The sequence below is a fragment of the Neofelis nebulosa genome, chromosome 14 (assembly GCF_028018385.1).
Source record: "Neofelis nebulosa isolate mNeoNeb1 chromosome 14, mNeoNeb1.pri, whole genome shotgun sequence".
Classification (NCBI taxonomy): Eukaryota; Metazoa; Chordata; class Mammalia; order Carnivora; family Felidae; genus Neofelis; species Neofelis nebulosa.
In genome coordinates, this window is record NC_080795.1 from 23,368,974 (window position 1) to 23,383,597 (window position 14,624).

A 14,624-nucleotide genomic window follows, 5' to 3' on the forward strand; every position below is an offset into this window, starting at 1 on the left:
TTACCAATGATTTTTTTAATCATATATACAACTAACAAGCAATGACATAATTATCTGAGTACTCCCATCATCAACATAGTTGCCAAGAATTTATAAATCATCCTTCCATTACACTACACTAGAACAGATATCATAATTTCTAAAATTACAGATAAGACAACTGAAACTCTAAACTACTTTGTCAAGGCTACATTAGCTGGATAATGTAGGGCAAAAATCAAGCCTGACAAATCTAGCTAAGATTAAAAAAAAAAAAAAAAAAGGACTATCTGGCTTCAAGACCACTGGATGATATGGTCCCCCTCAGTAATAAAGCTACTCCAAAGTAAACCTCCTTGAAGTGCCGCTCCTGGAGCTTTCTCAACACTTAACTCATGCATACCAACAACTTCTCAAAATAGGGAAATAAAGGAAAAGAAGAAAATACCATTCTGTGTTCTTTCTGGCTCTTTTCTTTATACTCACATTATAACAGCCTTCTTTAGAGATATGAAAAATCCAAACAGCAATCCATAAAAAAAATGAAGAACTGTATTTAGTTACCTAGGATATACAGCAATATCACAGTAACTCACACTAACATAAGGTATACTAAATTACTTCTGAATTAAACTTGAAAGTGAGCAGAGAAACAAAAGAGGGCAAGGAAAACATTGTAATTTTTTATTTAATAGTCATAGGTTAAAAGTTGCCATAAGCTGGGGCGCCTGGGTGGCTCGGTTGGTTGGGCGTCCGATTTCGGCTCAGGTCATGATCTCACGGTCCGTGAGTTCGAGCCCCGCGTCGGGCTCTGTGCTGACTGCTCAGAGCCTGGAGCCTGTTTCGGATTCTGTGTCTCCCTCTCTCTCTGACCCTCCCCCGTTCACGCTCTCTCTCTGTCTCAAAAATAAATAAAAACGTTAAAAAAAAAAAAAAAGTTGCCATAAGCTGCTTAGATTCTATAAGACTCAGTGTGGGAAAGAGGAAAGCATGTAAACATAAGACAGATCACTATTTCCCATCAAGAAGTATGTATGAAAAGATAATTCCACACTACCTTGAAGACATTTATGTTTCTCAACTCTGGGTGCACATGTGAGTCATCTTGAGTGCTTAAAAAAAAAAATCTTGATGTCTGGGCCTCATCCAAGACCAATCAAATTAGAATTTCTGAGGTTAAGACTCAGGCATAAGTATTTTTTAAAGCTTCCTTGTGATTTCAATGAACAACCAAGGTTGAGAACCACTACTGTAGGTGTGTGTGTATATAACATAAAAACATATATGCATGCATACACAAATATGTATATTGTCATATAACTGGTTAATGTCCCAAGAAAACAAATGAGTTAGAGCTATGTTTAAATTTTTGATGCCAGAGATAATCATTTAGTTCATTAAAATACAATTACATGTCTCAAAACTACTGATAGACATACATCAATGAAAGTGACTTTGTTTTCCACAAAAGGGATCCAGACCCAGCAAATTAATTCTAACACTAATAATGAAAATTAGACTCATAAATGTTATATTTCCTTTAGGAATCTGCTAATTATTTTAGTACTTTCTCTTTAAAAAAAAAAAAAATGAGCTACAGCTAAATAGGGTGGTCTATGACCAAAGCACCCTGAGCAATAACACAGGTTGGCAAAAGAATCCCCAAATCTTCTTAGAACCCAAGAGAGTCCTGGGACTGTCTAGAAACCAGAAGGTGGATCACAACAAACCTGGTCCTTTAGAGAGGGAAATTGATGACATTGAAGAAAGGGAGGGGAGGGAAGGAGAGGGAAAGCTAGAGGAATAGCCTTGAATAGGTGAGAGGAGTTGGGATCTAGCACAGAACTAGAGGGGCTGGCCGCCCTACAGGTAGTCCATCCACAGTGCAAAAGGAAAGGCAGAGTTTGGATTTAGGCCGGGATTTTGCCAAGCAAGTGCTAACCAAGGGAAGCAAAACTGCTGAGGGTCTATACAAGGTATATGGAATTTAAGCTGGTTAAGAACTAGGTGAGGACTGAGGGAAGTGAGAAAGAGTAAAAGAGTGGTAGAAATCAATGGATTTGTGGTGTGGAAGAACTACTGAAGTCAAATAGAGGGAATGAACTAGAAAGTTAGGAGGTGTAAGAGAGAGATGAATGCTTGAGATTAAAATTTTGGAGGGCCTTGCAATTATTGGTAATGATAATGTCAATAATATGATCACAGGAATGAGTGGCTGAAGGAGAATGAAAGCAAGATAATAAGAAAAGCCCAAGAAACTGAAATGTCAGCATGTTGGAACAATAATCTTTGTAGACAGTGAAATCAACAAAAATTAATACATGATGAGTCAGAGTAAAAGTGAGGCATGAGAAACATGATGGAACCACCCAGAGGTGAGCAAAATGACAACCATGTGAGGACGCGGAATTTAGTCTATTCACATGAAATTCAAAGCTGAAGAGCTATCTCAAGGAAGAATTCCTGGAATTAGAAATGAGGAGCTACAAAGACAGACACCACAGGAACCATAAAATACAAAAGAATAAAGTATTTATTAACACTAAAGAAGCTCAGTCTAGTACAAGACTAATGATCAACATACATCATTACATACAGCACAACAATGTCTACACCTGCGTAAGGCAGGTCCTCCTGAAAGCCCAGGGCAGGGATCAGAGAAGTTTCACAGAAGTTTAGAAGATGTGGTATGTGACCTAAGTGTTCAAAAATGAATAAGAACAAAAGGCCCTCAAGGAAGGGAGGCGCTACAAGATAGGCAAAGGAGAGAGATATGAAAAAAACATGAAACATTCTAAGAAATGCAAACAGTTCAATGTGATTAAGGGCAGAAAGAGTATGAAATGAATATGAATTAATGCGTCTAAAAGAGAGTCAGGATAAATGACTTAAGGCCACAACTTTTTTCTCTACACAAATGATATGAATCATAAATCATATCATATTCATAAATCATTAGTTTATGAATAAATTAAACTGTTGACAAGAAATCTTCATAAAAGCTTCTAACAGGGAACTGAATTAATGGATTTGAGTTTCATCTTCTATTCCTTACTTTGAAGGAGGTGCTAGAAAACAAATAATAAATAGCCAGCTGCTTTATACAGATTAACCAACTTTTACAGAATCAATTACTTCAACATACAAAAATTTATGAAAATTATCGTAACCTTCAAATCCATGATTAAAAATGTATCAAAGAAATCTGTGTACGACTGAGATTTTTTAAAACATATGAATAGAGTTCAAACATAAATGCATTGATTATAAACTTCTTTGTAACATGTATACATATAAACATATATGCATGAAGTTATATATATAAATATAAGCTGCTTTTCCACTTAAGAGAACAATATTATACATGAATGTATAAACAATAATAACTGGTATATACAACTTTTATAAATGATATAACTTAGAATTCCATATCACATTGGGAAAGATGTCTCACTAGGTAACTGTTGCTAGATTTCCTCTGTCTCCATTTTTACTTTAGCAGTTATAATTTCATGGAAAGAATACTGCACTTGGGAGCCAAAGAACACATATTCAAGTGCTGGCACTGGCACTTATGAACTACTATTAAGCAAGCCAATTAACTTTTCTCTGCCTAATTTACAAAACAGAAATCAAAAATTCACATTTCATGATTCATTAAGATTTTTGTGAAGTACTGTATCTGAAAGAGCTTTGTAAACCATAATGAGCTATAAAATTGTTTGGTTACAGACTTCTAAACATTGGTAAAATAGGACTAAGAGCCTTCAGGTAACCTGCTGCCCCTCCCCCACAAAATGAAGCACAATTAAAACCTGAGATGACAAATCTGATAGACTTTGATAAGCATGTCTCACCACCTCTCTTCATAACCTTACCTTCGAATGAGCAGGCCCTCTTTCTTTCAGAAGTTTATACTGGGGTTGGACTCTATTGAAACGGGCTAACTCATTTACCAGACACATTGGAGTTTTCTCTTTGGGGTTTGCCATTTTATCTTGGAGAGAAGCTGTAAATAAAAAGGCTGTAAAGTTTTTGTGAAGAATGACTTTACAAAATGGATGAAAAGCTAGTTTTGACTTTTTTCGATTGAAGTTAGATTGTAAATTTGGATTAAATTATTTTCATGAATTTTATATAAAAAAATCAAATCATCTAAAGTCTTCCATTACATGCAACAGAAATATGTACCGCATTTTAAACAGTAAATTAAGGTAACTTTCTCCCTAAGTACCTAAGTTGCCCTCTCTATATTTTTTGATAACAACATGCTTAAAGATTTTTAAATTATATTATTAATAATTTTTAATTTATAACTTCCCTTTCCTCTCAAAAAAATTTTATAATAAACACAATTCTCCCAATTCTTATTACCATAAAACTAAATTCTTTCTACCTTCTTAAATCATTTTTTCCAGTTTATTTCTTCGGAAATCTCTACACCCAACATGGGGTTCAAACTCATGACCCCAAGATCAAGAGCTGCATGCTCTACCAACAGCCAGCCAGGTGCCCCAACCTTTTTTAACTTTTGGTCTGATTTTTTTTCCTTCTAATTTTGAGGCAGCATATTAACTGTAAGAGCTCTAGACTTGGGAATCAAGTCCAAGTACTAGCTCTTCCAACTATTATTTTTTAGCAACTTCCTTTTCTTTTTTTTTTCCTAACAAAATTTTAAAAGAAGCAAAAAAGGATAATTTAACCAATGTCCATGTCCCTACCACCTAGAACTGAAATTAGTTGTTCCATGACTGTTTTAATTTTATTAAAAGAAAAGTATTATATTCCAGTTAAGCTCCCTTTATCCTTTGCAGAAACCACTACTATATGAATTTAGAATATATCCCTCTGGGAGGCGCCTGGGTGTCTCTGTCAGTTAAGCATCCGACTTCGGCTCAGGTCATGATCTCGCAGTTTTTGAGTTCCAGCCGAGCATCGGGCTCTGTGCTGACAGCTCAGAGCCTGGAGCCTGCTTCAGATTCTGTCTCCTTCTCTCTCTCAAAATTAAGTAAACATTAAAAAAAAAATTTAGAATATATCCCTCTGGGATATTTTAAAATACGTTTATATATGCATGCATGTATGTCCACGAAAAAACATATAGTCTTGATATACATGTATACATATACACATGGTTTTGTAGTCACATTAATAGTAATATTAACATAATTTAACATAACAGTAATAACATAATATTAACATAATTTTAATAACTTACTTTCTTCAATCTTCAATTATGTTTTTGATATTATCACTTATATAAATCCATTGCATTACTTTTAACTGCTGTATAATTTCCATCACAGGGAGCCTAGGCGGCTCAGTCAGCTAAGCCTCCAACTTCGGCTCAGATTATGATCTCCTGATTCGTGGGTTCAAGCCCCACATCAGGCTCTGTGCTGACAGCTCAGAGCTTGGAACCTGCTTCGGATTCTGTGTCTCCCTCTCTCTGCCCCTCCCCCACTCACATTCTGTTTCTCAAAAATATATAAATGTTAAAAATAAAAAAATACTTAAAAAATAATAATAATAATTTCTATCACAATATCATATCGGTTTTTTAATCCCTTCCCCTACTAATAGACATTTAGGTTGCTTCAATTCTTTACTCTTACGAGTAAAAACATGTTGCCAAATGGCACGCAGAGTGACTATACCATGTTACCTTCCCCTAGCGGTATGAGAATTACCACTTCCCCTCAAACTTGAATGGTCAGGCATTTTAATTTTTGATAATCTGATATTTGACATTTTTTGTTATCCCCATTATTATTTTAATTTGCATTCCCATTTTCCTAGTGAAGATAATCATCTTTTCATATTATTGATCATTTGGGCCTCCTTTTTTGGGAATTGCTCCCATCTTTTTTTTAATTGATTGTTTTATATATTATATTCACCAATCTTTGCTTTCTATGTCTTATTTAAGAAATCCTTCCCTAACCTGTAAGGTCTTAATGATTCTTACTTAATTAAACTAAGCCTTCTACGCTTCACCTGTAAAATAAGGGTAATAAATCTATCCTACTTAACCCCCAGATTATCTTGACATTAAGATTTTTAAATGTATAGTAATCTAAATACTACAGCTTCAAATTATTTTCCTAATACTATATTAAATTATTTTATCCTATATTATTCCTTCATCTCATTTACAGACACATTAACTGCTTTTTAGTTTTCTTTCATCCCCTACAAATCAGTACTAAGCAACACTTTAAAATCTAAGCATAAAACACGCAAGTGGATTACTTTCTGCCCAACAAAACCGTAGCCACCATGTGTGGAGCATACATTAAATGAATGGAAATAGCTGGTTTTAGGACTTTATCTATAAACTTTCTGTGGCAAGTTTAATGGACAAAACAGTATTCTCTTAACTTTTTAATACTCTTTATAGGACCAATAATTTAGTACAATAATTTGATCACAATCATTACAGTTAAGAAATTATTTGATTAAAAAACTACATAAATATCTAGTAAGGCACAAGTAAAAGAGAACCTAAGCAACCACCTGTAGGACCAATACAGCTGGCAGCTGATTCTACAATTAAACCACACCCTACGTGGCCTGCAAAACAAAAAAGCAAAACACAAAAACAAAATAAAAAAACAGTAATTATTACTTTTTGGAACAGCACAAAAAAGACAAGAGTAAGTCAAGAGAGATTTGAGGAAATCTGCATCTTACTTATTCCACCGTGAATTTTATAAATTGTACCAGAAAGTCAGTCACTATATAAAATAGAAAGTGACCTGGACCACAACTAATTTCAGTCCTTACATACCATGGCATTAAATAACTCAAGTACAATAGGTAACACAGATAACTGAGTATCAAAAAGCAGAAGAAAAATGACAATTTGTTAAAAATGAGAAATACTAAAGTCTGATAAAAATCAGCCAATTTTCCATAACAGTTTAATAGCATTTATACTACTATACAATTTTCATAACTCAACAATGCTACACATTCACCTTCTACAATGCAAAAATTATTAGCAGCACAGCAAGCATAATGTTACAATTTTATAGTGAAAAATTTTAATAGCATAGGCTTTTAATATATTAAAATGTGATTAAAATGGTAAGTATAGGGGCACCTGGGTGGCTCAGTCAGTTAAGTATCTGACTCTTGACTTCTGCTCAGGTCATGATCTCGCACTTTGTGAAACAGAGGCCTCACATAGGACGCTGCGCTGCCAGCTTGGGATTCTCTCTCTCGCTCCCTCTCTGCCTTTCCCCTGCTTGCACACTCTCTCACTCTCAAAATAAATAAACATTTTTAAAAAATGGTAAGTTTATAGCTCTGTATACTTGTTTGGTTAGAAAACCTGATCTAAATCCTTTAAGAAAAGTACCAACTAATAACATGGTGTTAAACTTACATTCCATTAACTTTGATTCTCTGCTTCATAAAAAGAACATGCATCCAGTAAAACATTTTAATGTATAACTGAGGTTTTGGTGTGAAAGGTATGCAAATGCACGAAGGATCTCACTTAGGTAAAGCTTTATAACTAAAATTCAAAGGTTTAAACTTATTAAATTTACAACTAATTAGTCCTAGTTGTAACTGTTTATTTTACAAAGTGGTTAGAACTTTATTTTGAACAGATATTCCTCTATCTAATTACAAATCTTATTAACTACTTGACAGAGTAGAGCAATAATTAAAAGACCAAAATTTTAATAAAGCATTTATCAAACTACAAAACAAATTGGTCTATTGAAGTTGAGATCCACAAATTAGCTTTCTATCTAACTTTTTAGAAAAGTCAACATTGCAAAAAGTGAGAAATACATACACTGTTGCACAGGTATACATTTTCAAGAGACCTAAGAATGTTCTCCCTGAAGATATTTTGAAATAGGCTTCAAGTCAGTTAGGTGGCTGGAACACAAGTCTACTTAGAAGTAAATAAAATTGGGGCGCCTGGGTGGCGCAGTCGGTTAAGCGTCCGACTTCAGCCAGGTCACGATCTCGCGGTCCGTGAGTTCGAGCCCCGCGTCAGGCTCTGGGCTGATGGCTCGGAGCCTGGAGCCTGTTTCCGATTCTGTGTCTCCCTCTCTCTGCCCCTCCCCCGTTCATGCTCTGTCTCTCTCTGTCCCAAAAATAAATAAAAAACGTTGAAAAAAAAATTAAAAAAAAAAAAGATTTAAAAAAAAAAAAAAAGAAGTAAATAAAATTAATGATAATGGGCATCGAGGAGGGCATTTACTGGGATGAGCACTAGGTGTTGTATGTAAGCCAATTTGACAATAAATTAGATTTTTAAAAACTTTTAAATTAAAAAATAAAATATTTACCTCATATGCAAAAAAATAATTAAATTACATTAATGATAATGGATTTCACAATCTAAGTCTTGACCATTTTGAGAGAGCAACTGCCCTATGATGGTTAGGATCCTGTTTGGACATCTCTGCCACTTACTGATAGCTATATGACTTTGAGAAAGTACCGAAAACTCACTTTCCTAGACAGCAAAACAGAAAGAATAGTTGTTTTTATACTACTATATAATAGTATGAGTTGAATGAGATGATGCAAGACACACAATGACAAGAATCTATTATTATTCTGATTAAAAACAATTTGTTAAAACATCATCAAATTATGAAAACATTGATACAGTTTTTATAAACCCTTTTTCACAGCCTTCCAAACTAAAATATTCTAGCTTAAAATGTTCTAGGGGCACCTGGGTGGCTCAGACAGTTAAGAGTCCAACTCTTGGTTTTGGCTCAGGTCATGAATTTCACAGCTCGTGGGATCAAGCCCTGCATCAGGCTCTGCACCCACAGAGTCTGCTTGGGATTGTCTCTCCCTCTCTCTCTGCCTCTTCCTTGTTCTCTCTCTCTCTCTCAAAAAATAAACTTAAATCTGTTAGGATACACTGATTTTATTCATACAAATAGACTTCTTTAACATTCTGTAAGAAACATGTTATTTGTTATGTTTTCCATTGACTTATAACATCAGAAGTTTGTTTCCTCTGAAAAATTCCCAGCTGTGATATAAAAAAACATTTTTGTCATATTTGTTTTGGAATATTCTATTTTTGTTGATATGAAATTTGTTTACATGTAATTCTCCATAACTTTGGTAAGTAACACTGGTAAATAGATATTTAACAGTACCAGCACAGGCAACAAAAAGTAGATATACTCTATTCTTTTTGAGATATACCCTACTTTTTATATCTTTATAAAATGTCCTCTCTGGGACTTAAATCTTCACACTATATGAAAATAATGTAGCTCAGACTTTTCAATCAACAAGCAAAAATCCCTGTCCCAAAAGAGCTCAGAAGGGTACAAGAAACAGACACATATAATAAACAAATACAATACTACAATGTAAGTGCTACAATAAGGCTGTTACAGGGACTTCTTAGGTGAAGGAGGGATTGAAAGGCAGGTTTTAAGAGGTGGTGATTATATTAAAGAAAGTGGGAATTCACCAAGCTAGCAAGGGGAGAAGAGAGAAAGACAATCCAAGCCTGTCTAAGCACACATGCAGGAGAAAGCACAGAAAACATCACATTCCATCAAATACAAGTAGATCATTAGCAGAAAATAGAATGCATAGAAGGAAAGCACAGAAAAAACTGACCAGAATCCATCAAAACACCAAAAGTTTCCTAAGCCAGAACTCACAATAGCAACATTTTTAAAGTAGTTAAATTGCAGCCAGAGCTGTTGCTAATAAAGTCTTGGTCTACCTCACCTGCCAAGGCAAGTCTCTCCACAGAAGAATCCGTTTCCATCCCTGGTCCCAGAAATGACTTGGACACAGTGTCTATGTCTCTTTGCTGGCTTCCCTTCCCCTATGCCCTGCTATTGGAAGTGACTCATCCTAATTCCCAAGTAAATAAAGGGGGGGAAAAAAAAACACAGAGTCAAAAAAGCAAAGATATTTACCTTCTACAGGTTCTTGCCTTCTAGGAGAAACAGAATTACTTATCCATATTTATAACTAAAACAAACCTTATAACTTCGAATTAGACTATAACCTAAGGTTGTCCAAGCAAAATCACTATCCAAGAATCAAACTCCTCTGATATAATTGCCTATTAGGGAAAAATTTAAGTTCCTACCTCATATAAACACAAAAATAAATTCCCTAAGTATTAAAATGCAAATATAAAAATAGGGCAAAAGCACAAGAAACTTTGGCTAAATACTTGTCATAATCCTGTAAGGCAGAAGGCTTTTCTAGATAAGAAGAGAAACCTAGAAGCCACAGTGGGATAAACTGACAGATTTAACAACATAAAAATATAAAACTTCCATAGAGCAAAACGTACCATAAATGATGCTAAAAATGTCTACAAACTGGAGAAATACTTGCAACATGTAAAGAAAAATTGTTTAACAACTATAAAATACAAAGATGATATGAATCGATTTTTTAATCCAATAGGAATAGGGACAAAGGTATGCACAATCAACCCACAATATAATTTGAGTGAACACATCTATTCAAAAAACTAACGTCTAAACAAATGAAAAATCGAATTCCAGTGAAATGTAACTTACCATATTAAACTGATATATATGAAAAAATGATCATGTAAGTATTGGCCAGGATGTGGGAAAATGGATGCAAACTCTACTGATGCAAATATAACTTAGTACAAACCTTCTAGTGAGCAATCTGACAACACTGTTTATAGTTTCATTTGCATCTATCTTTAAAACAGCAATTCTACAGACTCACATAAAATATACACAGTGACAATCTGTATAGCAAGACTGTATTACCAAGAATTATAAACAAGCTAAATATTTACCTATCAATAAGTAATTAAATAAACTACAATGGGATGTGCAACCTTGCAAAGATGAGGTACAGAGCTTATGCACTGACATGGGAAACATTACAAGAGGTCGAAAGAAAAACAGATACAACAGCCTACTGTCCAGTCTTATTTTTATTTTTTTACATCAAACATGTGCCTGTGTATTAAGGGAGAAATGGAACTGGCAGGGAACAGAGGGACTCTTCACTTTCTACTTTCAAGTATCCCACTGTTCTACCTTTTTTACACTAAACATACAGATTAAGCTTTGTATTAAAAAAAGTTATTTTACAAAGTCAGACCAAAAGTAGGGAATGATTTATAGTGTAAAAGTCTTAGACTCTAATTGCTGTTGTCCGTTCTAGTCTTTATAGGGCCACCACGGTTCTGTAAACAAGAAGATGCTCAAGAACCTAACTTAAAGCAGGCCGTGTCATGTCTACAATCCCTAACTTTTACAAAGGAAGCCACCTTGGGATTTAAACACAGCTAAAATATGGTAGCCTTACCAACATTTGATATGGTCAGCCTTCATAACTTTAGTCATTCTAACAGCTGTGTAATGGTATCTCACTGTGGTTTTAATTTGCATTTCCCTACTGACTACTGATGTTGATCATCTTTTCATCTTTGACACATTCTCTGTATTTATCCCATAGTGAAGTGTCCACCTGAATATTTTACCCATTTTTTTAAAATTTTATTTAATGTTTATTTATTTTTGAGACAGAGAGAGACACAGCATGAGCAGGGAAGGGGCAGAGAGAGAGAGAGAGGGAGACACAGAATGTGAAGCAGGCTCCAGGCTCTGAGCTGTCAGCACAGAGCCCAACGCGGGGCTCGAACTCACGAACTGTGAGATCATGACCTGAGCCGAAGTCGGACGCTTAACCGACTGAGCCACCCAGGCGCCCCTATTTTACCCATTTTTAATTAGGTTATTTTTCTTATTGTTTTATTTGTAGAGTTCTTTATATAATCCAAATATGAGTCATTAATCAGTTATATGTTTCACAAAGATTTTCTCCCAGAATGTGTCATCTCTTTTCATTCTCTTACCAGTGTCTTTCGAAGAGCAGACTTTAATAAAATCTAGTTTATCAACTTATCCGTTTATATATTATGCTCTTGGTGTTGTATCTAAGAAATCATTACCTAGTTCAGGTCTCTAAGATTTTCTCCTAAGTTTTGTTCTACAAGCTTTATAGTTTTAGGTTGCACATTTAAGTCCCTGAGCCATTTTGAATTAATTTTCATATATGTTGCAAAGTATGGATTCAATTCCATTTTTTAAATATCAATATCCAATGCTCAAGCAGTATTTGTGAAAAACACTTGTATTTTTTCCACTGTATTGCTTTTTATGGCTTTGTCAAAATCAATTATTTACATCTAAGTGGGCTTACTTCTGGACTACCTCTTATGTTTCATTGATTTGTCTATCTTTATGCCAATGCTATTTTTACTACAGCTTTATGGTATTTCTTTTTTAATTTTTTTTTACCATTTATTTATTTTAGAGAGACAGAGAGAGACAGAGCATGAGCAGGGGAGGGGGAGAGAGAGAATCTGAAAGCAGGCTCCAGGCTCTGAGCTGTTTGTTAGCACAGAGCCTGATGCAAGGTTCAAACCCATGAACTGCAAGACCATGACCTGAGCTGAAGTCAGATGCTCAACCGACTGAGCCACCCAGGCGCCCCTAAAGTATTTCTTGAAATTAGGTAGTATTGTCCCCCAACACTGTTCTTTTTCACATTTATTTTGGCTATTCTAAATTCTCATATTTACATATGAATTTTATTTTAGGCAAACATGCCTGCAAAAATTAGAGAAGTCCCTTGAATCTATAGATTAATTTGGTGAAAATCAACATTTTAACAAAGTTGAGTTTTCCAACTCATGTACAGGATACACAACTAATTCTCATTACTGGAATAATAATATCTAATGATAATTATGTTCTAGAATGTCACCATGAACAGTGAATTATCAAATACTAAACCATTGCTGCTAGGGGAAAGACAGGTTCCTACATACCTCTGGTCATGACATTGTTCTCAATCAATACATAACCTAGTTTTATGTGTGTTTCTGGTTGAAGACCCCCTATCTAGTATATATCGTTGATTCATTAACACTAAACTCAGAGCTGACAGCACTGTAACCTTTGCCTGAACAAAGCTTATCTAAATACATGTATCTTCTCCATAAGGTACATTACAACTTTCTTATGCTTAGGAAGACTACAAAGCACTTCCACGCTTAGGAGCCATTTTAAACAGCTAAATCACCAACAAAAAAACCCACAAAAATGCTAAAAATGTGGCACTAAATAAACCAAGGACACCTGCTTAATGCATGACAGCTAGAACAAGAAAACAGAATGTCACCTTGTTCATCCTGAATTCAGACTGCGCATATCAGGCAACTCAAATTTTGTGCCACTCTGCAAAGCACTCCAAGTATTGATTTGGGGATTAGAAATAAATTTCAGCAAATAGGTCAACTCAAAACACAGAATCTGTGGAGCGCCTGGGTGGCTCAGTCAGTTAAGCGTCCAACTTCGGCTCAGGTCATGATCTCATGGTTCCCTGGTTCGAGCCCCACATTGAGCTCTGTGCTGACAGCTCAGAGCCTGGAGCCTGCTTCAGATTCTGTGTCCCTCTTTCTGCCCCTCACCCACTCACACTGTGTCTCACTGTCTCTCAAAAATAAACATTAAAAAGAAAATACAGGGGCGCCTGGGTGGCTCAGTCGGTTGAGCGACCGACTTCGGCTCAGGTCATGATCTCATGGTTTGTGAGTTCAAGCCCCGCGTCGGGCTCTGTGCTGACAGCTCGGAGCCTGGAGCCTGCTTCTGATTCTGTGTGTGTCTCTCTCTCTCCTCTCCCCGGCTCATGTTCTGTCTCTCTCTGTCTCAGAAATAAATAAACATTTAAAAAAAATTTTTTTAATAAAAAATAAAAAGAAAATACAAAATCTGTGAATAAGGAACAACTGTATCTCTCAATTTATTTCAGTATCCTTTGCTTTCTCTCAACAGTATTTTGTAGTTCTCAATTTTCTTTAACATATTTTGTTAGATTAATCAGTAAGTATTTCATATTTTTGTATTGTTGTAAATGGTATTTTTTACTTGAACTTCTGATTGTTCCTTGCTACTTTATAGAAACACAACTGATTTTTGTATATTAATCTTGTATCCTTAAACTCATTCAACTGGTGCTAATAGTATTGTGAGATTTTTACATATACAGTCAGGCCATCTGTGAATAAGGATAGTTTTATTCCTTCCTTTCTCATGTGAATAACATTTTTTTTTTCTTCCCTGATTGCACTAGCTAGAACCTCAGGGCAATATTCAATAAGATGGTAAAAGTAAACATCTCTCTCTTGTTCCTTATATCATAAAGAAAGTATTTAACCTTTCACCGATAAGTACAATGTCAGCAAATTAGGTTTGTCATGAATGTCCATTATCAGATTGAGGAATCCCACTTCTATTCTTAGTTTTGTAAAGGTTTTTTCTTTTTTTTTTTCAATCAGGAAGGTTACTGGATTAATCAAGTGATTTTTCCACACCATGATTTTTACTTGTTAGTTTGTAAATATGGTGAATTATATGGGTTTTTTTTAATGTTAAACCAACCTTGCATTCCTGGGATAAACCCCAAGTGGTCATGACATATTAACCTTTTAATACACAGTTGAATTTGATTTGCTGAAATTTGGCTTAAATGTTTTGCATCTATGCTTGCAAGTAGTATTATTCTAAAGTTCTCTTATAATGTCTTTGGTTCTGGTTCCCCAGCAATGCTGGCATCATAGGCTTTGG

At 35.0% G+C, this 14,624-nt stretch overlaps 1 protein-coding gene across 15 annotated transcripts in view; it reads right to left on the reverse strand.

Moving 5' to 3' along the window:
• The window catches only part of STAU2 (staufen double-stranded RNA binding protein 2), a 309,584-nt gene that overhangs the window by 269,480 nt on the left and 25,480 nt on the right, over positions 1-14,624 (reverse strand). For 3 of the 15 annotated variants that reach the window (XM_058699859.1, XM_058699860.1, XM_058699862.1), the window contains one exon: positions 3,858-3,988. The exons of 10 other annotated variants lie outside the window; for them this stretch is intronic. In XM_058699859.1, the coding sequence (XP_058555842.1) occupies positions 3,858-3,971 (114 nt within the window). In that variant the 5' untranslated portion in view covers positions 3,972-3,988. Of the gene's footprint in view, positions 1-3,857; positions 4,004-9,714; positions 9,844-14,624 lie in introns of those variants that run through there. 2 more of the 15 variants (XM_058699857.1, XM_058699863.1) reach the window with 2 other exon arrangements.